This window comes from Amblyomma mixtum, chromosome 2, assembly GCF_055824585.1.
Source record: "Amblyomma mixtum isolate Tamu chromosome 2, ASM5582458v1, whole genome shotgun sequence".
In the NCBI taxonomy this organism is placed as follows: Eukaryota; Metazoa; Arthropoda; class Arachnida; order Ixodida; family Ixodidae; genus Amblyomma; species Amblyomma mixtum.
In genome coordinates this window covers 312,570,059-312,594,062 of record NC_143013.1, presented here as the reverse complement: position 1 = coordinate 312,594,062, position 24,004 = coordinate 312,570,059, and the positions used below count along the sequence as shown (strand labels likewise).

At 52.8% G+C, this 24,004-nt stretch overlaps 1 protein-coding gene across 37 annotated transcripts in view; it reads right to left on the bottom strand.

The window, feature by feature from the left end:
* LOC149364999 (basement membrane-specific heparan sulfate proteoglycan core protein-like) overlaps positions 1 to 22,119 on the bottom strand; it is a 332,955-nt gene extending 310,836 nt beyond the window's left edge. For 34 of the 37 annotated variants that reach the window (XM_089575021.1, XM_089575023.1, XM_089575022.1 and 31 more), the window contains exon 1: positions 21,936 to 22,117. In XM_089575021.1, the coding sequence (XP_089431147.1) occupies positions 21,936 to 22,010 (75 nt within the window). In that variant the 5' untranslated portion in view covers positions 22,011 to 22,117. Of the gene's footprint in view, positions 1 to 21,935 lie in introns of all 37 variants that reach the window. The other 3 variants (XM_089575025.1, XM_089575031.1, XM_089575062.1) reach the window with 2 other exon arrangements.
* Between the last annotated feature and the right edge of the window lie 1,885 nt (positions 22,120 to 24,004).

Here is a 24,004-nt window from a genome sequence, read left to right as displayed (position 1 = left end):
AGTTACATCGGCCCCCTACCACCCAGCGACAAACGGACAAGCCGAGCGCTACGTAGCCGAGCTAAAACGCGCCCTTGAAAGAGATCAGACAGGCTCGCTGCAGCGCCGCCTTGCGCGCTTTCTCTTCAAGCAGCACACGACGGTTCAGAGCACAACAGGCGAGACCCCCTCGAAAATGATGTTCGAGCGTGAAATGCGAACCCAGCTCACAGCCATCCTCCCCGAGCCAAAGGCAGAGACGTTCCGGGAAGAAAAAGCAATTCCGCGCTGCGGCACGCTTAATGAGGGGCAGCGCGTCCTCGCCCGACAGTTTCTGAAAAAGCCACGCTGGGAGGAAGCTACAATTGTCAGACGCATAGGCCTGCGCTCTTGGCTCGTCAACATACATGGCACAGTAGCACGCCGACATCTCAACCAGCTGCGTAGATTTACGACGCCGTCTGAGAGCTGTCCGCCAGCGGAGAGAACACGTGCACCATTTTCCCACATAGCCTGGCACCTCTTCCCGGAAGAAGAGACTTCGCCCAGGACAGACCTAGGAGACACAGCGAACAACAGCCAGCCTACAAGTGTTTCTCCCCCGAGCGCACAAAGCCAGCGCGCCTCCACGCGTGAGCGCCGACCCCCTGCACGATACCAGGCAACTTTCTAAGGGGGAAGGAAGTGTTGTGTCCCCTTATCGCTTTTGTGTGTGTGCGCCCCCTCCTAACGACCACTCGCATTCCCCTCCTAACGACAGTTCGCATCCTCCTCCTAACGACCACTCAATCCTCCTCCTAACGACCACGACAGTTGCCCCTCGTCGCACGCTGTCGACAGTATGCCCCCCCCCACGGTGCGCCCCCGCACCCTCCTCCTGTTCTGGGAAGCCACTCCCTGCCGTGGACGCTTCTCCACTCCCTCCTTTCTTCGGGCGGCCAGTTCGGCTCCTGCCTCGGTCGACGCTGGTCGCACCCTCTTCAGCTTTAAATAAACGAAGTCTAAAAGTACCGTGTGCGTCTTTCGCTGCATTCAACACAGCGACCGGACACGACAGTTTCGTACGCATTTACTATGTGTATTAAATACAGCGCGAGCTTGTTAGCGTAGCTCCCGTATAAAACAAATTCTAACGCGATCACGTTAAGGCTCCTGTTGTGCCGAAAATCCGGCCCCCAGCATTGGCGTTTTAAGCGAAAAAGCAGTTACCTAGGTCATGTGACCTGGCGGCGTCTTCTCAACCTGGCTACCATGGCAGGCGGCAGTTAATGATTGGTCGCGAGAGGTTGCGCAGGTAAAGCGACCTGGGTCTTACTATTTAGCGCCATTGGTGGATGAGTTAGAAACAGTCACCTGCCGGGCAGTGGCGCATTGCTGAAAACCGCAGCACCACTGCGTTAGTAGCAGTATGAGGACTTCCCGTGATCTATGAATGCAAAGTAGAGAATGACAAATCATGCATATATGGGCATGTATGCAGAGCCTAGGCGACAAAGAAGGAGTACTTGCGGGAGTGATCTCTAATGCTACCGCACTGAACTCTTAACGGCAGGTTAAGAGATGTGAAAGAAATAGGACTGTCCTTGTCTGTAGCCAGACTCAGACAGGACCCCACGCCGCTGAAGGGACCAATTAACGTCATCGCGTCATACCCTTAAAGCGTAAGTGTCCCCACAAGTTGTTTCATTCTGTGCGGTATTCACTGTCGCTTTCAGCTCGCTCTTACGTCTCTTAGGACTGTTCGCATCGAACGGACCTGCGGATAAAGCCCCCGATCGCAAACATTCCGATCATTGGTTGAACCCTCTACTTTCTAATCAAGCTTCCTCTGCGCATTCTCTTTTCAGAGACCTGGGAAGCTTTCATGAGTTCTGCACTTCGCTTGCCAGCTAAACGCCGTGCAGCCCGAGGTCCTGCGCCGGCGGCGCTGAGGCGAGTCAGCTGGCGCCCGCGGAGGAGGACGTGGGGCCCCGTTCGCACAATGCTCGTCGGGCGCCGAGTGCACGACCGTCGATACACGTCCTTCGCCCCCCACCGTCCATCGAGCTGCTGCGGCGCCACCGAAACATTCGATGCGAGGAGTCGGCCGGCGGGATAAGATTACGCCACGACCCACGGCGCGCTTTCACACGGTCCGCCTCCGGCCCCCATCGCAGTCTCATCGCGACAAGCCCCGCCGGCGAGCATAGCAGGAGTAGCGCAGCTTGCCGCCTAGGGCTGACTGGCAACGATTCATTTATCCTATTTCATTCTCAACAGTCTCAGTGACCGACTCATAACAGCGGCAATAGGCCCATGGCTATTGGCCTATCTGGAGAAACTAAAAGAATCAAGAACAGAATACAGTTTAAACCGAACCGCTGCCACAAACTAGCATATGCACTGTTTAAGGCGCAGCAATGAAGTCTAATGGAGATAAGTTTCAAAAGGGGTCGACGCGTCGGTTGACGGCGCCCCCGGCTCCCAGTCAGAATGCAGCGAAAATTTTCCGCGTGTACATCCCGAGAGTTGTGCCTCTTCGCTTCAACAGCTCGTTGTCGGTATAGCGGAGACCCCGCAAGGCATCAGACTTCCTGCTTCCAGCCAGCCCGTCGCTTCATCGCCGCAGCTGCTGCAGACTGGCGGGCCTGCTACGAAGGCCTCGTCGCCGCTTGCGAAATACGCAAGGCCCGTCGGCGGCGGTTCGTCAAGAGGTCGCACGCTTTATGTGTACGCGCGAAGCTGGGAAAGATGGGCCACACGGAACCGCCAAGTATAGTGACGGATTGCGCAATTCGCTAGCTGCGCCCTGACATTGACATCGGCGCCATCCGCACGCTGCGCTCGCTTCGGAGGGAAGACGAACAGTCGCATCAAGGCAAGGTTGAAGGCGAACGCGTCCTTCTAACGGAAGGAGAACCGGGCGACGAACAGCCGGCAGCGCCAGGCACGAACCGACGAGAACGGTACGGTGTCCCCTCCAGGGCGTGGTGCGGTGTGCCCGGCGGGTGACAAAGACAGGCGCTCCCAAGGACGCCAGCAGCCACTCTCGGTGGTCGCAATAAAATAGCAGACGCCGCGACGGAGCGTGAGAAAACGCTCCAGCAGGCACGTCCGTCATCCTCAGCCCCTGACGCTATGTATACACACTCCGCAGGCCACGTGTCTCGCGAAGCTGCGTCGCTTGGGTGTCGCGCCAGGGCGCCAAACTCGGAAGGAACCACTATCATGAGGCAGGTACGGGATTGCGCGGAGTGCCGTGGATCAGGACAACAGATTTTGACCTGAGTGATTAAGGCTCCGAAAGAAATTATCCCAAGCGAATAAAATGACCTGTGAGTTCCTTGCTGCACCTCAGTATCGCAGGCTGCGGAAGAATTGAAAAGATGGCCGGAGCCAGAATTTAAAATTTCGAAGAAAAAAAAAAAACTCAGGTCCCCTCCCCAAAACCGAACCCACCGATTGGTGCAAATTCTATTCAGATACGCAGATTTTTGGCTCGATCCCGCTTTTCTGAGTGTTCAAAGCTGCCTTTGTGCGGTAAAATATGTGAACTGCGCGAAATTCAACGCACTTCGGAGCTGGAGCATACGCACACTAGTGAGATAAACCCTAATTGAAATGTTACGTGCGACAACAACTGAAAGAATGGATTGATACAGTGAAGCAGCAGACCGCTTTAACTTAAAGGGGGGCGACAACAAGAGGAATCTCAAACGATGAAAATTCCCCTCATCTACACACCTCTACGCATACATATAAGTGTGGGCAGAGAAAAAGAAAGAAACAATGTTGCCCAGCCAGCACCGCCTAAGGCACAACTGGCTACCACTATGCACACAGGACTTTGCAACAAGATGCAAAAAGTTTGAATGCGGCGGCTTTTTTGCGCAAGTTCGGCAGCAACCAGCCTGGAAGATGCAGCCGTTGAAGCTGGTCCCGAAAGAAGCAAGGCGCCAGAGAGTCGAGACGACTGTTGCACGATAACGGTGCCGTGTGTAGGGTGGGACGCACAGCCGTCACAGACGAATATACAACTCTATACATCTCTCAATGTTTTCATAGCGCAAGGCGGGGGAACAGGCGTAAATATACGAGAAATCACCGTCACCAAGATTCATAGCACAAGGAACAGCGGTTACAATTGCTCTCGACGACAGCGGCCTTTGCGTAACGCCATATCATGTACGCATGCGCGGCAAGCAAAACCCAGCACATAAGAACCGTTAACCCCGATACCGAAGAAGGGTATAGAAGTACAGAAACATGGCTTTCATTCGGAGTACCGACGGAGGATATAAACACCCCACGCGAGTGCCATCGATTGAGGTGACGTACGTCGCTGGCGTTGGTTGCGCCATCAGAGTTGCCCGAAAAGCAACGCTAGACCTTCTCACAAAGGAGGGCACTGACGCAAATGTCGCGCAGTGCATGGGTGGTGACGGAGAGTATAGACAATTTTTTTTTTTGTTCTGGCCAGAGAACAGTGACTGAGTACTGAAAGCGCGCACTGATAAAATTAACAGTACACAGACTGTCGTAACACGGCCAGGCATATTCGCGGTGAGCGTACAGACAAATTGCAAACACTGCGCAGTATGCCGTATTGTTGAGGAAACCCGTGTCGAACGCTCCTAAAAGCCTGCGCTCCTTTCATTGCAACGCGGTCGCGTGTGCGACGAGTTATTTTTACGATAGAGGACAAGCTGTGAACTGTGCTCGCCCCGATCATCTGTGATCGTGGGTGAAGAAATAATGCCGGTAAAACTAAAAGGCGTCAGTTCTGCAATTGACCCGGCACGAAAGGCTGAAGTTGTCTGATCGCAGAACCGACGAAGTCCACGAGGACCGACTCCTTTGGCACTTTTTTTCCATCCTGTGTCAAAGCGCTTCAGCTACAGGGGGAACACAGTGCGCGCGAGTGCCTATAATATCAGGTGTTTCAGCGAGAACTCCAAGATTCCTGTAAATAGAGAGACGAAAGTCAGCAAGGGTTCAAACGGAGCCTCAGCCCGCTAGCCCGAAACTCCCCCTCAACCCTTTCTTCCTTTGGCTTGCGTTATCAAGAGGTCCATCTTCCAGCCCTCTATCATAAATATGCGGTGAGAATGAGAATATTTTCAGGACCAAAATGTCAGCCGCAACGACCGTCACTCACTATAAAATAACCATAAGCTAGCTAATTAACAAAAAAAAAATTCACAGTCTGGCGGTTAGTCACAATGGGGAGTTCGAAGCGTGCACAGACATGAAGATGGTAAACATTTTTTTAAGCGAAGAAAAAGCGATTTTCTAAAGCTCGGCAGTACAAAGAAATCAGGCGCCTTTTTTTTTTTCTTTTGCACATGAGCGAAGTTGAGCACATAAGGGGCGCAGGAAGATCGGTGCAAACGCACTGTCTGCTGAAGAAGTGTTGAAGCGCTTACGACCCGCGAATCTTAGGAGAAAAGCGAAGCCGCCGATTATTATAGTCAGCACGGTTAAGAATCTAACGACAGAACTCGCAAGACAAGCTCGACTTGGGGCTTAACGTCCTCGAGATAAAGGTCAAAGCGCAAATGAAAGCGCTTAAGCGCACGTAGTGTCATCAGTAATTCATCGGAGGAGGCTGATAAAGGCAGAGGTTGAAGGGAAATGTTCCAGAGAATACGCGAACTGCACTGCCGCACAGTTTAAAATCCGATTCAGGCTACTGGCAGCCGGGACGAGTTAGAGAGTTCCGGTTTTGATTTCAGGAAGCAGCAACGGTCCCAGTTGGTCTGAATCGGTAAAAAGGAAAACGCCCGCTGACACCGCTGACTACGGCACGCCCCCCGCTCCGGGCTCCGTTCATCCCTCACTGGAAAAGTCTGATAGCGTCCGCGCTGTCCGTGTTTGTCACTGCGAGTAGTGTTTCGTTTCACTACAGTTCTTCCATGAACTCAGCCATCCAACAGGTTGGCAAGGACCATTTTGCACAAGCAACATATGTACACGTTCCATGAAAGGCCCGCTCATGCGCCAAACAGCATGACAGGCTTCAAACGAAGCCACTGACAACGTTAAGAGATCTGTAACAGCTTCAACACCAAGGCTACATAGAGCTACGTAGCGTCAACTTCAGGCGAAAGTTGTCGGGTGACATCAGTTGTAAACGCGGGCAGTAAGTGGAAGAACAGCGCAGACGTAATAGGATCTCCGATGCGTCAGCAGCTGCTTCATCGCTCTTGTCAGTGCACAGAGCTGACTCGGAGATAAGAGGGAGCAGGCACAGAGCTCGTCGTCAAAGCATTCAGACATTTGCAACCCACTTCCGGATTAGCTTGATTGCACGGAGCAAAACCTGCTCACGGCGTTAACGATGCTCTCGCTAGGCAGAAACGATTCGTCCTTCTGTCCTGGACACACGGTGAGAACAGAAAGAAGCAACCCAGTCGAAAAACAAGTGTCGTCACAACAGTTCTGTGATGTTTTGTCCCACGGACACGGGAGAACAAATGTTTGCAGTAACACAATTTTGTTTCGTTACTAGAGAAAAATTCTACAGAACTTGAATCTATAGAAAAGTATTACAGCAAAGACCTCATTACGACAAAACTACAAAATATTCAGATTTTTTACACGGTTCTTTTGTTGTTTTTTTCAACAGGGAAGAAACGAGAAACAAAAAGTTCTTGAACAGCGCGAAGCGGCATGTTTAACATAAGGAAATCGCCAGAGCGACGAAGATAACCAGACTTCCCCGGTGACAGAGGGATTTCAGCAGCAAAGCTTGAAGCTAGACAGGAAATAAAGAGAAGCGAGCGATGTGGATGAAAGACCTGGTACAGTGCGCAGCATTTGTCAGACATATGCAGAAGGTTGTAACAAGTTTCTGAACCGCGGAGTTTGGGCTCTCGCAGGAGCCACAAAAGTCCTCTATGCTCCGGAATGGCCCGGACGAGAACTCAGATATGGAACGCTGGCGACGCAAAAGAAGTAACGCATCTCAGCTCAGAAGCAAACTCGGTGGCTTGCATATTTGACAAAGACTATGTTTGCGTTTGTAGCAGCAGAAACGTCGCTCTTTAATAGAGGGGTAGCAGAACAGACTACTCGCAGCAATCTGCTATGCAACAGGGCAACGCAGTTGCGGAGAAACAAATTACTCCTCAAATTTATTCCTCGTTTCGGAAAAGGAGAGAGAGAAAGGGATTTCCTTCGGAGTGTAAATGTACAAAGTCAAAATCATCGGTCTTCAGCCTTAAAACACTGAAAAATAAAAGCGGCGTTGTATCGATTTGTGATGACCGAGTCCCAACCAAACAGCGTTTCCCTGTTCCGGAGATCGCGGAACCGCTGTGACCGAGCGAGATAAAATGAGCAGGGATGACGTAACGAGCCACACCGAGGAGCCACGCGTGTCCGGAGTTGGTCGGAGCCTAATTGAAGCCATAAACCGTCCACAACGTGCGTCTGGGCTCGCTGCCAGGGAGGCAACGCCGGCGCCGTCGTACCTTGAGGGCCGGACAGCCACCGCCCGCCTGGGCTCGAGAGAGGAGCCAGGGGAAATGGAGCCCGGCTCTTCGGGACGCGCGCTCACGCATTCACGCCGAGTGGTTTTAAAGCGCGCCGTGATCGCACCGTTCCGCCGGCGCCACCAAATAAAAACACGGCCACTGCAGCGGCGCCGAAAATAAGGGGACGCTAGCACACTGCCACCGTGCAGCGCTGCAGCGGCCGCCGAGACGAGAAGAGGAGCGGCGCGTCGCCGACCCTTATTTTTGGCCGGGCCTGTCCTCCTCGCCTCTCCCACCTCCGGTGCGCTTCCGCCCATCCCCTTCCTCCTTCCCACAGCCCTGGGGGGGACCCGGGCCTCCTGGCTGCGGACGACTCCTTCGGGACAGGCGAGCGTCCGTCCGTAGCCGGTTCACTGCCGTGCTGTTCGGCTGCCCTTCCCCCTCGCCGTGACGGCGCACACTCACTGTGCCAATGGACAGCACCAAGCGAAGTTTCGTTTCGTTTACGGGGTTTAACGTCCCAAAGCGACTCAGGCTATGAGGGACGCCGTAGTGAAGGGCTCCGGAAATTTCGACCACCTGGTGTTCTTTAACGTGCACCGACACCGCCCAGTACATGGGCCTTAGAATTTCGCCTGCAACGAAATTCCACTGCCGCGGCCGGGATCGAACCCGAAGTGAGAGCAACCCGCCAGAGAAACGGAGACTAATGTGCCCCGGGCGTTGGAAAAATCGCAGAGACCGACAAAACATGGAGATGCGACAGTGATAGCGGTCACCCTCCTTTCGCGAGAATGATCCATGTCAGTGGTCAGTGAAGTACACACTGACCGCAGCCGGTGGATGTACTCATCGGCCAGCATGTGAACACGGCATCGCAGAGTGATCACGCGATCCACGAAAGCTAACGCCGTTACGGTTTCTCTTACGACATGTAGATAAGACAGGAACTACGGTGAGAGCGTAAACTGACCTCGACATAGCTGGGGTTGGAACAACAAATAAAAAACTACAAAATGTTATGCGGGACGGTGCTCTACTTCAAGGTAATACCACAGCGTGGCTTCGGAATCTCCGCACTCGTGCCAGCTCCACTATGGGAATTACGTCGATCGTGTTTGCTGGCAAACGCAAATACGGGATTACACCGCCTCGCATATCGATCAAGGTTGTAAAGATTCGCTCGCGCAAGCGTTCAGCGGGGAAAAAGTCGCTGCGATATGGCGATGCGTCGAGCGGCCAAAAGGCCCTGGTCGGCAGCGCACGAGCAGCAGCTACAGCCAACAGACTCCTGTAATGAACAGCCCGCCTAGCGTTTGTAAGGAACGGCTCCTTAACGACCGCTCCACTCGCTCCCTGTACATATTTTCAATATAAAGTTTTTCAGTCAGTCGAGCGGCTCAGCAACTCAAGGACAAGAGGCTATATGCATAGCCGGCTAGAGCGGAAACAAAGTATCTTGTTCGAACGTATAGCATCCGCCTCTGGCATGAATGAATACTTCGAACCACCCAGAGAAAGAAGCTCGTAACCGGAATAACGCCGGAACCGGCGGCCAACTCGGACGCACAAACTTGAGCCTGAGCCATATGCGCTTCGCCAAAGGCACACGCGAGGGAGGAACTGACTGCTCGGAGAATCGTGGAACGAGGGGCACACGGGGCCTCGCGGGAAGCGCGAAGGCCTGTCGGCGGCGCAAACCCGCACCGTTTTGAAGGAGGGAGATGAGGGAGGGGGGATGAATGCTGCCTGGCTCGTAATGGGCGCTGGAGGTTAATACTCCCACGGAAATTTCGTAACGCGCAGTCAAAAACGTGATCTCCGTTCCCCAGCACGGACAGGGGAGCCACCCGAGGGCCGTAGGGGGGTGACCTCTATTCTCAATGAGGGGCGTATGGGCGCGGATGTTTGTTGCGAGAACAGTCCGATGGCCGAAAGGACCCAGACTGAACTGCATTGGTCTCCTCGAAGGAGACTTCTGGCGTGACAGCTAGGCCCAGATTCGCCTCCCAGCAAGCAAGCGCGTTCCTTCTCCATTTCACCTTTTGTAATGATCATACATGCATGAACTTTCCGCTTGCTCATCCGGCCCCTGACAGAAAATTCGGCTTTCCACAAAACATTGACGGGTGCAACTAGTCACTTCATTAACATTGCTGTGAAATCAACACAGCTGATGCATCCTCCGCACATCCGAGTGAAATGTTTCAACAAAGGGGTGGAAAGCGCTCAAGTACAGAGAGAAACTGGCAGGCTGCACCCTGACGAAGGGCCTCGCTGAAAACTTTCTCGGACCGTGAAGGCTGGGTGACAAACCGACTCGGCCATGACGTCAGCGGTTTAAAATTGACCGCTCGCACAAGCTCAAGGCCGCGGAGAAGCGCCTCAACTTGCCATTCGTCAAGTGTCCGCGCTTAACTAGACCGGTCGCTGACGCGGTCCTTTCCTCGCCGGTCCGGAAGACGGTGGCCCCGACGCGAGTCCGAGCCGCGCGGCGAGAAGTTCGGAGGGCTGTTGTGCAAGCTAAGCGAAACAACTGGCCAGAGGAGCCGCGGGTTGCTCCGCCGTCGAGACAGCCTCTCCAAACAAGCGTCGGACGGTTTATTTACTCGAACGCCAGCGAACCCGCAGGGGGTTCTTTTAACGGGACACTGAAGAACGCGTTGGAAGGGGACGAAAAAAATAAACGAAGCCATGTTCGGAGGTAGTTCGTCTCCGACTAGTTGGGACATGGATGCTGGGAAACGAGGATAGATCAAGTGTAAGGCGCAGATCGGCTGCTTGGCACTGACCAGACACAGAACGAGCGTCGATGTGACATGCTAATTTCACGCTAAGGAAGCAGCGCTTATTTCCAACCACTTTCAAAGCAGACCTTTTTCGACGGTATAGCTGCATGAGCGACTTGCGTGCGGAATACCAACTTCACGATGGCGACCTGCCGTACGTTTGGAGGTTACCATTATTCACTTAGGTTTTTACGCATCAAAGATTAGCCAGGGAGCAAACTACGGTCGAGGGAAACGAAGGAAATGCCAAAAAAGCGCAGGTAGGGCTAGGTCGTGATTTATTAAACAGCGGTAACAAGTCGTGGTTTCACGAAGTCGCTCAGGTATACACGAGAACTGGAGAAAATCTGTTCCGTGCGCATCTCGCGCACTGTTCAGCGACGTCCGAGAGCTCTCGAGGCGCCTTGCAGCAAGGATCTTAATCTGAGCGTGCAATAAACGCGTACCGAACAGCGCTGCAGAGCTACATCCCCCCAGGAGTGGCATAAATTGCTTCAAAAATCCCATTCATCTCAAAGCGGTGAATTAATCTTAATGGCATCAGGACAGCTTGGCCAGAGGACGCCATGGCTAATGTGTGGTTTACACAGCGGTAATGATACGAATATGATGCTTGTAAAAGCCATTTGCAGACTGGTGCGTAGGCATAGCAATCTAAACCAATGAAGGAAAGACGGGAAGGTGAAATAAAATTGCTTGACCAGCTGTCTTATTGCCCACCTGACTATAGCAAGGGGACTACGGCTTTGGACATATGTAAGAACCCTAATCTTTTAGTAATTATACGCAAAATGTGAATAGTGATAAACAGCAGATGAACACTGCCTCAGCTATAAATGATAAAATACGATCAAATCTAACGATTTAATCATCATTAAAGGAAAATGGAGTGTCTCGAAATGTAAACAAATACCATTCCCGCAAACTTTTCAAAAGGAGAGAATTCATATCACACTGCGACGAAGGAAACCCGATGCTTGTACACATGACTAAACGAAGGATAAAACTAAACATGCATGGGAAAGCACTGTCCTTGTTTTGGAGCAGTCACATTAAAACTGATGATCAGCTTCTGGTTTGGTTATTGGTTATTGGGGTTTAATGTCCCAAAGCAACTCAGGCTATGAGGGACGCCTTAGTGAAGGGCTCCGGAAATTTCGACCACCTGGGGTTCTTTAAAGTGCACTGACAACGCACAGCACACGGGCCTCTAGAATTTCGCTTCCATCGAATTCGACCAGCTTCTGCCGATACGCGGTGCTTCAGCAAAGGATAGCGCATGCAGGGGAGCTGAACTTACCAGTACCTATAGTCTTGATTAATCCACGCAAAAAACAAGTAACCGGCACCTCGTCGTGTCCGCTGTGAACGCCCACAGAGGATTTCCCTGGCGATCAGATCCCGTGCACCTACACAACAAACGACCCATCGCCAGCAACGCATGGAGAAGGAAAGCGCCGATTGGGCGAGCCATATACGCCACGCAGGAGGTCATTTGCAGCCCCGACCGAACGCAGCGGGCTCATTTGCAGCAGCCATTACACGAACGCCGCGTCTGCTTTCGTACTTCCATGCGAGGTCGTCGTGGGTCTCGTTTGGTCGGGCTACGGCTAATTGAGGGCCCGGAATGTTCAAAAACATCTCTCCCGCGTGTCGCCAAAGGTGGTTCATTAACCCGCCACTTAATTCTTTGGTAGGCACCGAGGCCGTCGTTCTGATCCCATCCTTTCCATCCAAGCAGCAAAACCCCACGGCGACAGCGTACAACCGCCGTCGATATATGGATGCTGCTGGAAGTGCGTCTGCTGCGATATTTATTCGACTCAAAGCGTGATCTTCGTCGAAATTGCTAAGATGGAGTCGTTCCAAATGATTGAACTTTAACGTCGTCAGAACGTCTTTAGTCTTCCCCAAGTGATGTGAGAAATAAAGTGCGCCATTTTCTTGCAACGTATGCCTCGCAGCATATTCACGCAGCGAGCACGAGTACACATAAATCATGCGCACCAAATGCGAGACCATAATCGCACTTCTGGCTCTCGCACAAGTAAATAAACAGATCCTCCCCTTCCATTCGGTTAGATTAAGCAAGGAAAGACAAACCAGCTCCAAGGGACAACGATAAGGAGTCCAAGCGACACCCGCAATGGGAGTGCCCCCCACGCCCCGGCAGGTAGGAGGCGCGGGCGCATTTACCCGGCGTTAGAATGGAAACTTGGCACGGCCTAATGAACAGAAGAGCGCAGCGCAACGTTATACAGCCGCAGGCGCGGGCAAAGAGTGCGAGTGGCCCCCGCTATAGAGGAGCGGCGCCGCGCGTAAGTCACCGCGGGAGCGAGAACGTAGGATAATTGCGGGTTTCGCCGCGGCCGCGCAATTATACGCCACGCTATGTAGGCTCGGCGAGTTTGCACCTCTCGAGGTGGTGCCTTGTGCGTATGCATGAACCGTGTCGCCACTGGCGCGTAGTTGCGAGAGAGCTTCGTTCATCGTCCCCGCGACGAGAGAGAGCGCGCCCACACGTTTCAATCCCCGAGCCAAGCCACCGCCGCGTTCAACTTGGAGGATGCCGGCCAAAAACACCGCAGGTATAAGGATGACGCGTTTATCGTAATGCGCGCCCGCCATTCCGGCGTCGTCACGCAATTATACGCGGACACTGATCTTAAAGAGCAAGCGAGGGAGAGAAACAATTCCCACGAGCGGGGCTAGTGCATAGTCCGTTACAAAGCGGGCCTTTATAGCGGTCCTTTTAAGGTTCGCTTGCTCGAGAACCGTGCCGCAACGGATGCAGATTGAAGTCCTATAGGAGCCGCGTCTCGTTCGGAGGGAATCGAAGCTATATACACCCCGTGCGGACATAAATGGGCTCGAATACCAAACTGAGAGGGCCTGCGTGGGCGAGAGAAAAGTTCCCAGCGGTGGCGTTTCGCACTGATACGCACATGTGTACAGTCCTGGGCAATAATAGAGGAAATAAAGGTTTTGCTGAGAATTGTGAATTTTCTTATTTCTCCCCTATATTTGAGACTTGGGTACAATACGATAAGAGGATAACACAGAATGCAAAACAAAGTGCTAATTAATTCGGAGAAATTAAAGTAATTGCTCACGACTGTACAGCCCACGGAGGAACTAGAAAATCTACGCAAAACCAGCATCAGTTAGCCCATTGTGCACGAATCCGTGAAGAACTAGGAGACATTCAAAGGGCGCGAGTTTCCATGTCCTACTACTTGGCACAGAACTTGCATGTGTTTACCGACAGTCCCGGCGGCATTCAAGGGAAACCCTGGAGATTCGCTCTCCTGCTCTGAAGCCACAAGCTGGCATTGAGACTGGAGACGCGTCAGATGCTTAGAATAGAACAGAACCGTCTGTAAGCGACTTTTGTCCTATACCGCCTCCATTTATTCGCGATATATACCTCAAGAGTGCAGTAAGTGGCGTGGACCGACGTGTGGAGATGGGCGAAATCATGTGCTCTGATGCGGACTCCGCGACCTCACAAGCAGCCCGCTGGTTATGCTAGGCAGCCGACCTACGGGAGCGCCTACGAGACGGAGCCTTGCGCACACCTTGTTTCACGCAGCCTACCCTTTCAAGCTTCTCCGAAGACTTCCGAGAAAAGCGAGTTAACACCCGGGAGTACGAGAGGCTATAGTAAGGAAAGAAGGCAGAGTCTGCACTCCAGAGCGCGATGCCAGTGTAACTTGCCCGGCGATACATTTCAAGCAAGACAACAGTCATGGAAACCGAAGAAAGCACAGGGGAATGTTTTCTTTTTTTTTAAAATATTAGTGATGGTGAATAGGAAATTATTCTAACGTCTTTTTCCTGAAAGATAACGGATGGTAAAGTAAAAAAAAAATCAGGAACAGTAAAAAGAATATAATTAACATGGGTCTCGCACAGGTGCCGCCCTCAACGCTCAACGTTTAGTATAGCGCGAAATGAAAATATTGAATCACGCGTTATAGTGGTAATCGTATTAAGAGATTTTATCCGTTTGCTTCATAATCTGTTATCTTTCAGGGAAAAAATATTTAAATTTTCATTTATCAACGCCCAAATTAAATAGTGACAGCGTGATCACGAAAGCTGCTATAGCAGTGTGATCCTTACTGTACTGAATGTTTTTACTGTAATCCTAGGCTTCACACCAACAGAATATTCTTAGAGGGTGAATGTGGGTACGGTGGCCACAGCTCTAGCTAGGGAGTGGTGGAGTGGGGTTGGAAGGTGGCTCGCGCTTCTGGAGGGCAATTGACTTTCCCACCGAGCCTCTGATTACGTTTTCTCCGCCGCATTTTTGTTTCACTTCTGAGCGGGCAGAGTACTCGTGGAGGCTGGAAGTAGGCTTCTGGATGGCGGAGACTTCACAGAAAATTTGTCTTGATACAGATAACGCCGGCATTTTCGTCAAGTGCCACTCTTACTGCTATTGCAGTAAAAAAAAAAAAAATTCTTTCTGCTTTCTTAGTTTTTGTGACTGTTGGCTTCCTTCAAATGAAATGCATGTCAAACGCGCTCATGTCCCCAGCCTTGTCTTCTCAATTGATCGGCGATAAGAAAGCTATATACCGGAATGTGCACGCTACGAATCTCGCATTCAGGGTCATCTTTGACGTGACCGATACTTTCTCATCACGAGCTTCAAGTTGCATACGCGATGAGATTGTTCAAGTCTGCGCGTCAGTTATCACACTGATCGAGGCTCACCGCAAGACGCTGTGATATGAGAAGAAAAAACTGCAACACTGCAAGAAGCGAAACGCCCCGAAGGTGAATAGTTATAGCCTTCACCTTCGGAGACAAGTGGCGGACGATAAGGCGTACAAGCAGTGTATGCGAGGTACCTCACGGGCAGCGCGATATAGCGTCGCAGGTGCCGGCGCGCGATTACGTGACCGCCACGGGAAGGCACCAGGGCACGCTGTGTGTACTACGTGCAGCATCCGGCGCGAGCGCCTTGACGCGCCGCCCAGGCCCTTTTATCGCGGACAGCGCGCTCCAGGTGGGGGGGGAGGGGGGAAGGGGATGACAAGACGACGAGCCGGTGCCGAGATGGCGAGGATCAGGCAAATCGTCGCGTAGACGGCCAGAAGAGATGTATGAAAAGAAACGCAGCGCGCACGCCACTGAAGGAGTTCCTTGTGGACATACTTTCTTTGCTGCCCCAAGACTAGCAATGACTTTCTTGTCGGGGAGTCCAGAAAGCGAAACCACACTGAAGAGGCCCCTCAATCTCGACAGAGAGCCAGATAGGGACACACGAGAGTGTTCCTGCGAAGAGTGCAGATACACGACAAGCCTTTCGGTGGCGGGGGAGAAGAGAAATTGCTGCTTGTTGCGCCCCGTGCGAACTGCGCCGTGTTTGTCACACGAGTTCCCCAACCTCCGGCATCCGCGGCACACGAAATGAGTGTGCATAAAAGGAACGCGGACCAGGTCCCCAGCGGGACAAGCAATGTCGCCGCCAGGAGGGCGGCGGCGGCACGCCAATGCTGCCATCGTCCCAGGAGGTGGAATCGAGTGCGGGTCTGCGCCGCTCAATTGCGACCGTGATAAGATAACGCGGGACATTCGTTACGAGAGGAGCTGCCCGCCGCAGCGGCGCTCCCTGCATCGTCGGCGTGCCAGAAGGACGGAGAGAGGAGGCAATGTGGAGGACGCGGGGCGAGAACGAATAAAGAAAAGTGGCGGAGGAACTCTCGTACGGTCAGAGATACCGGTGCAAGGAGTGGACACAGGACAAAGCTGCTTCACGAGACGGGAATCTCTACGAGAGTCGACGTAAAGCACTCGAATGCCTTTTGTGGGCTTTCCCTGCGCCGGTATTGTGGCCGAATGGCATGAAGTCGAAATATGGAGCTCTTTGCGTCGTTCCAGAGCCGACTCGCTGGCTCGAACCTTGCTATTGCTCTGTCCGCCAGGACTCGGGCTTGGCAATGCGACTGAAGTGACCCCAACTGCTTTGCTCTCGAAAACACTTTGCTCGAGTATGTCCACACGTCGATGGTTCCTCGACTGCCCGGCCGCACCACATCAGTCAAGCACCCTTCCCCGAAATGTTCAATTCTGCTTTTTTCCGAGCCAAGGCGGTGTGTAACACGCGAATCACACATCGCTCGCAAAATACAAAACTCGCCAACTCCGCTCATTTTGCCTACACCGCCCGCGTATAGACCCATTATACCTTAATGTTATTTCATCTACGACGTTCTGCTGTTCCGTCTGTAGTCAAGATATTTCCGTACACCTCTCCATCCTTTCTGGCGCGCTTGGCTGACGTCGGTCTGGGACGATCAGATAGTTCCCATTCTCCAAACCAGCGACACGCTCAGCCCTTAATATTGTGCTAACAAAAGGACTACCGCATAGTGGCCGGCCCGAGAGCAACTGAGACGCGTAGGCGAAATCAGCAGAGCGGCTTGCATATCGACGCTGCTCGGCCAACGAACGCCCTTCCAACTCAGGCGTGTACGTGATAAACCTGGTTGTAAACCGAGGAATTTACGACGAACAAGTGCCGCGACTGTTGTGACGTGCAAGGCGCGGCTACGGTCTTCCTTCAAGTTCAGTGGCATTCAAGAAGCATATTTACGCGTATATAAGACAGTTGACTAATGCGACTAGTCCCAATCGGCTTGCCACGCTTCGGACAAGATCCAGTACCCAATAAAGTAAAAGCAAGGCGCTGTAGACCTGCGGAGAAGCTTGGTATGCCAGAACCCTTGGGAAAAGTTCCTACACTCCAATGAGATTTTCTCGTGCTAGTTCCTGTACTCAGCAAAAGCAAATTGCGGATGGAAGGAGCCTACAACACGGAAGAGAGCAGCGCTCGTTCTTTGAACTTACTGTTAATGCTTTGAACTTATTATTGCGCCTTTGAAGGTCATGCGGAGGACGCCGCCGGCAGGTTTATTGAACGAATACAGACCACACGCAATGTCTAAAAGAGCAAGTCTGGTCCCTTCGGTCACGTTCGTTCCTCCGGGAGCATGCTAGAGGGCGCGACGAAGCACTCTGCTTTAAAGCGTCGCAGTTAGCGGCACCTACAGACCGCGTACGCCAACAAATGAAGCCTCTCCGGCTACGTAAAGGTCCTACAAATGGAGCTCTAAGTGAATGAAAAAATGGAGCATAGAGCTGTAGATAACGCGTCGCGAGGCTTATCGGGTGCGAACAAGGAACGTTGCGAGGCTCCGGTCGGGCTGGCGAAGAAAACAAAAACCAAACCAAGAGGTAGAGCGGGTCCAGAGGCGACGGGATTCCGGTAGCGAAGCAGCGCCTTCGAGACGCGAAAGGAAAAAAAATTCGGAAGCCTCTTGTTGCGCGCCAGCCAGCGACATCGACAGCGGCGGAGTCACGGAAGAGCCTCTTCAAACCCGCCCGCCAGCACGAAAGAACGAAAAAGAAAGAAAACCAGGGTCGACGCGGCCGCATGAAAGAGCAGACGAGGGGCGTATGACGCAAGCCTTGCGTCTCGAAGAAAACTTGAAACAGAGTAAAAGAAAAGCACAAGCGCGGAGAGGGGAGGTGGAGTATCCAGTGCAGACATTAAGATGAGCGAAGAAGAACCGGCTTAGAGCTGCTGCAGCGATGGGCGCAGCATAAGAGCGGTCGCTGGGGCCGCCGTCGTCTGTACGGACGACACCGAGGCCCGAGAATATTTTGGCTTCTCCGCAAACACGCCGCTTCGTGACGTCCATACGAAATGACCGGTGGTCGTAGTACACACCATCGCGTAGGGTGCGGCGACCGACCGTCCACGTCGCGCCCAGTCGCAGAGGACGCGGCGGCGCTCGCACACGAATGAAAACTGTGTAGCCGTCCGAGGCACCCCCTGTAATAAGGTAGGAAGCTGCAGCCAGTTCAGCCCGCCTGCCTGCGACCGTGTTGCGTAATGAGGGGGCAGTCCCGGAGGCTATATACTTGTCTCGAGTTACTGGGCGTCGAGCCCCGCACCATACGCGATCGCAGCCGCATCGCGTTGCACTAGTGTACTATTGCGTATCGCGCCGGCGAATCGATTATCGGCCGAAGGGCGACGCATGAATGGCCCATTCGCTTCTCGGTATCGATACTCGCACTGCATCCAGAACGACTCACTCGAATGGCGCTTGAGCTTTGCATGCCTCCACATGTTACCAACTCTCCAGGACGGGCTTGCGGTGTCACTAGCCTTAGCACTAGTTATTAACAGCGAGTCCAGTTAAGCTTCTCTGAAGGCAATAGCGACAGTCATTGCTAATCATGGGCTCAATTCCCTTGTTATGTTTCTGAACGACTATTCCCGAACGATCAGAGAACTCCATGTACCACGCCATGTGAGCGGTACAGAATTCTTCCGATCCTTAATCAGTTGGGTGTGGCCTCAAGAGCACCGACAGCGCTGTGTAGAGTCTAGCCGCGAAATTACCAAAGGAGCTTTGATTCGTCGCAGCGAAAGTTTTTTTTTTTTTTAACGCGTCTTAACCATATTAACTGCCACCTGACAATCAACTCGCTGAGTGTGCGAGCCCCCGGCCCCTGTCGAGGCACGTACTGTAGAGTGCGGCTCCGTTGCCGGCATTTCGTATATTGGCTACAACAAGGTTTGTGCACAAAGGCAGGGTCGTCCACCAGTTGTGTTTGTTCGACTTTCTTCAGACCTTGGGCGCGTTCGGTGGCGAGCTTCTAGTTTGTACTCACCCATACGCACACATACAGGCGCGAGCAGTATAGACGGGAACACATAGCCCACAGCGACCAAACTTAGTTCTATTTCTTCGTCGAACTTGAAATCGCGCTGATGATGCTCCTACCGTCTGACAACTCATGAACGGAGCGACAGATGCCCCTCAAAGGAGGACGTCCGGCCAATGGCGTCGACCGATTCTCATGACGTCGTGTTGAATCCCCTTGGACTTGCTAGCATGCATGACATCGCAGAGGGTGGCAGATGCGACGTGATTAACCACGGCGTCACGAAAATCTGTCAGCGTCATTGGCTGGGAGGCCTCTGAGTGGCATCTGCGCCGCTTCGTTCTGGAGCTGTACCCGACTGTAGAAGAAAATACCTAGAAAGAATAAATGCATTTTTCGCTACTTTCGAAGCAATTAACTGCCTGCCAATGCGCAGACCCTTTCTCCCTTTCATATTGCTCCCTCTTGTCAATCATCATCCTGACTAGGCTCACTGCAGGCCCATAACTCCAAGTAACCCTGCCATTTACAAGCTGCAGCCACCATATCCCCACAAACTCATCCGCCCGCCTAACCTTCTGTCGTTCCCTGCTACGCTTTCCTTCTTTGGAATTCAGTCCGTTATTCTTAAGGAGAACCGGTTATCTTGCCTTCGCATTACATGCCAAGACCATTTCTTCCTCTTGCTTTCGACTAGGATGTCATTAACCCGTGTTTGATCACTGACCCACTGTGCCCTCTTCCTGTCTTTTAACGCTACGAATATAATTTTTCTTTCCATAGGTCACTGTGCTGTCCTTAACTTAAGCTGAACCCTTGTCGCTATAGCCTCCGCCTTTATGCCCCATGCATAGGTGAGCACCGGTAAGATGCATCTGTTGTACACTTTTCTATTGAGTGATATTGCTAAACTGCCATTCATTATCCGAGAGATCCCCGCCCTCCATTCATATTCTTAGTTATTTAACTCGTGACCCGGATCTGCGGTCACTACCAGCCCTAAGTAGACTCATTTCCTTACCACTTCCAGCACCTCGCTACTCCGTTTACATAGAACGAAACCAGGACAGCAGGCGCAGCTAGGAATATGGCTCCACGTGGCAGTGTGCTAAGGTGCGCAAATAGCAGCGAACTCAGCGTCGAGGGAACGAAACGCGCGGAAAGCAGGCGTGCGACACGCGCGCTGCTTGTCACGTCAGCGGTGGCGAACACGGAGGTTGCGGAGGAACGCTGAGAAAAGGCACCCAATTATCCGTGCTGAGAAATGGCCGATTACGGACGAACCGCTGTCACCCTCGAGAAAGAAAGACAGGCGGGGAGGAAGACTGAAGGCGGGCTGTGGAAGGGGCTCCGAATACGGAAGCAATGCAGCGGGCAAGGAACCAAGAAGGTGATGCATCGACGGCCCGCTAACGGAGCAGGCATTCTACACAGGGGCGGAAGAGGGGAAAGAATGTCGCGGTGCACCTCAGTGTTGGTGGCACTGTCAGATTAAACGGGCGCCGTAGCCCGCGCTCCAGTTATGCCAAGACCGATAGTAACTGCATACGTTGATTTCCCGCGCAGACAATCAAATTTAAATTTCTTCATTTCTGCCTAGGAAGGATAGATAAGATGCAGAAAAAAAAGCTGTTAGATAGAGCTTGACAAAGCCTCAGCTCCCTTTCGCTTGACGAAGATCCCTTGCTAAAGCTAGCCAATGTCACCTGTCCGCGAAAAGCGTGCTCAACGCCATCCATGCAACGATTTCAAGCAAAGGGGTCGACTGTGACGTTTCGAAAGGTGACATGTGCCGGCTCTTCCGAGTCTAACTATGACTTAGCAAAACCACAGTTCAAGGCACAGCCACACCCGCGCTCAACAGCTCCGCTTGGTGAGCAAACGAAGCTCGTCTGTCTCGTAGGCGGCACACAGTTCTACGCCTCCAGGAACGGGACGGCGAAAGCAGCAGAACGGCCCGAGTGACTGGGCGTAATGCCGCCGAGAACGGGGAGAATTAACGCGCCGGCAAGCCACGCCGCCGAGGCAGTTACACGCGTCTGGCTTGTTTTAAAGAGCACAACCACATTTTAGAGAAACGTCAGCAAAAAGCCGCGTACGGGGCATTAGGAGAGAGGGCGAGAGCGCGACGGCGGCAACGAGCGGCAGAGAGGAGGACGCGGAAACAAGATCCTTTCCTAAAAAACCAAGGGAGCACGTGGGGCGTGGTTCGCTCGCGGCGGAGGGAGCGGGGCGCGTGTCTGTCTAGCCGGCGCGGTCGCCGCTTTTCCGAGCAGGGCCATTGCTTTCTTTTCCTTCACCGCCAGGAGGCGAAAATTACGTACGAGTTCAGTACTAGCGCTGTTGCAGCGCTAAGAAAATAAAAAGGCTCCCGACCTGCCCGTCCCCGACACGAGCCAAAGCCGCGCGCGGTCTTCGGACGTTTCTCGCTCCGCCTCATACTTGGCGGCACTACAACGCTGACCTTAACTACACTACTACCGGAAGCGAAAGACTGCGGCGAGTTCTCATTCAGTCCCGAAAATTGCTCAGCAACCACGGAAGCCGCGTCACCTGCGCGGTTTTGTACGTCCGGTTAGTGTACCAGTTATGCTCTAAACAATCGCCTAAATACGCGTGCAGTCGCCTTCCACAAAAAAGAACGGACGAAGAAAGCTGACCGCTTCCTCTTCGAATGAGCGATAGAGCCGCATGTCCGAGAATCGCCACGTGGGCGTTATCTTGTAGTACGCGACTAGCCGACCAAGCCTGTGGCACGCATTTGAAACGCCAGCGCCGAGTCGACGCCAAAGACCGAGCCCCTCACGTGCAAGGCAAAACACGCCCACTTTTATTCACGCGCAGCAGCGAAAACCCGCGGGCTGCCTGGTGCAGGAATCCGGACGAAGGAGTTTACGTCCCGCAGCAGCAAAGACCAGAAAAGCGGGCAAGAAGCAGGACAGCAAAGGGACGAGAACGGGAGAGAAAAGAAACGGATGGCCAAGAATAAAACGAATGAGAGATTAACCCCTGTACTCACCTGTTTGCCGAGAGCCAGGCAGGCGGCGGCGACCAACAACAGCCCGAGGAATAGCAGGCTGCGATGCGATGCCATCGTGGGACATCGAATGCGGGCTGAACCGGCGTCGACACACGCACCACGCCGACTGCCGCTGAGCTGCCGCCGACAGATTTGAACCAGCGCTTTCTTTGGCGCGCTCGCGCCCTCTCTGAGCACGCCGGCGCGTACAGCGCCCCCCTACCGTCCCGTCAAATACAGCGGCCGCTGCCGGTGCCTTTCCTCCTCTTGGCCCCCTCCTCCGCCTCCGCCTCTTCGCATTATCGCAGCACGCGCGCTTATTTCCTAAAACGCAGCGGCTTTCTACTCTATCTCTTCTGTTTATTCTGCGTCTTCTTCTGCCGTACCTACCGCCGGTGTTTAATGGCCGCTCTATACACGTGAGCTACGTGGTGTGTTTTGATAAGTCCCCGCCGCACCCCCTCCCATCCCAGGAGCGGCGTTCTTGTCACGGAGAAGCTGGGGAAGAAGATGCGAAAGAAAACACTGGACCGGGATCGAAGAGAGAGAGAGATTGGGGGAAGGGAGTCCGGCCGGAGAAGCGAAACCGGTTGGCCCTGCGGAGAGAGTCGGGGTGGCGAATACGCCGGCAACGACAGCAGGCACGACTGGAACATCCTACTCGAGTGTGGCAGAGGCCGAGTCAACCCGAAGTGCGCAACGTTAACCCGGGAGTGCTCGCCGGATCTTCCGCTTCGGAGAGCGCACTGGAAAGAAGCTGCTGAGTCGCTAAGCCCCCGGGATTTATTTCGCATGCGTTTTGACCGAGGGTTATTATGAAAGTTTACAGTGACTTTAGACTGTCAATGTCTTGCGATGTCACACCAACTAACCCGACGCGCCAGCTTAGCGATGCCGTGGGTGAGAAAGAGGTGGACCATTCCCCTTTACTGACCTCAACGTCATCTATAAGCACAATGAGCGAGGCACATCGCTTGCAACTTGCAACCAGAGCAACTAGCAGGTACACCGCTCCCCCGTTGTTCGAACATGTCATTTAATGTATTTGCCGCCGCGGTGGCCCAGTGGTTATGGTGCTCGGCTGCTGACCCGAAAGACGCGGGTTCGATCCCGGCCGCGGCGGCTAGAATTTCTTTGGAGGAGAAATTCTAGAGGCCCGTGTACTGTGCGATGTCAGTGCACGTTAAAGAACCCCAGGTGGTCGAAATTTCCGGAGCCCTCCACTACGGCGTCTCTCATAGCCTTAGTTGCTTTGGGACGTTAAACCCCATAAACCAAACCAAACCATTTAATGTATTTGTGCCTCCCTCTCCTGCACAAGGTGCTCTGAAACCGAATGCTGAACGGTAGAACGCTGTCGAAATTCTCGATCAGTCAGGTGATATCAGGCTCGTTCGAAGCGCGTTGTCGACCCAAGGAGGCCACTGTCGACCAGTTTTTCTGCACTTGACATTTGCCACACCATGGGATAAATTTTCCCAAATAGTGGACTTACACATGTTTATACGCGCTTGATGTCAGCTGTAATCATCATAGTAGTGGCCGTATACTAACGAGTAATGCTAAAATAAACCAATGAAAATTAGGTGGACAGTAAAATGGTAACTATTTTTCCCCCCTACTCAGGTAACACATGCACAACTATTCGGAATTCGGAAAGAGAACGGAAGCCGCGCTTCTGAAGTACCAAACATTGAATGTTAACGTATGATAGACAGCATCATGAACCGCAGATGCGGACGAGTGTCTCTTTCTTGCTCAACCCTTGCCCTTTGGTCGTCCTCTCATCACGCCTACGCTGCCTGCGGTCGAGCCCAATACAAACATAGACCAGAGACATATATATAGACCAGCTTTCGTCCTGCATATGTGCCGGTGACCGTAGCAGTACGCGTTTGCATCGAACATGTTCGCATCGACGCTGTACAAGCTGTCCTCTTTCAGATCACCACAAAAATAAGGCCAAGTTCCTGATGATGTTCCGCTTAGAACAGCTGCATTATATTTTCCTAAAACCTATCACATTTTCTATTGCATGCTTTCCTGTGCATTTTTTCTGGCACGCCTTT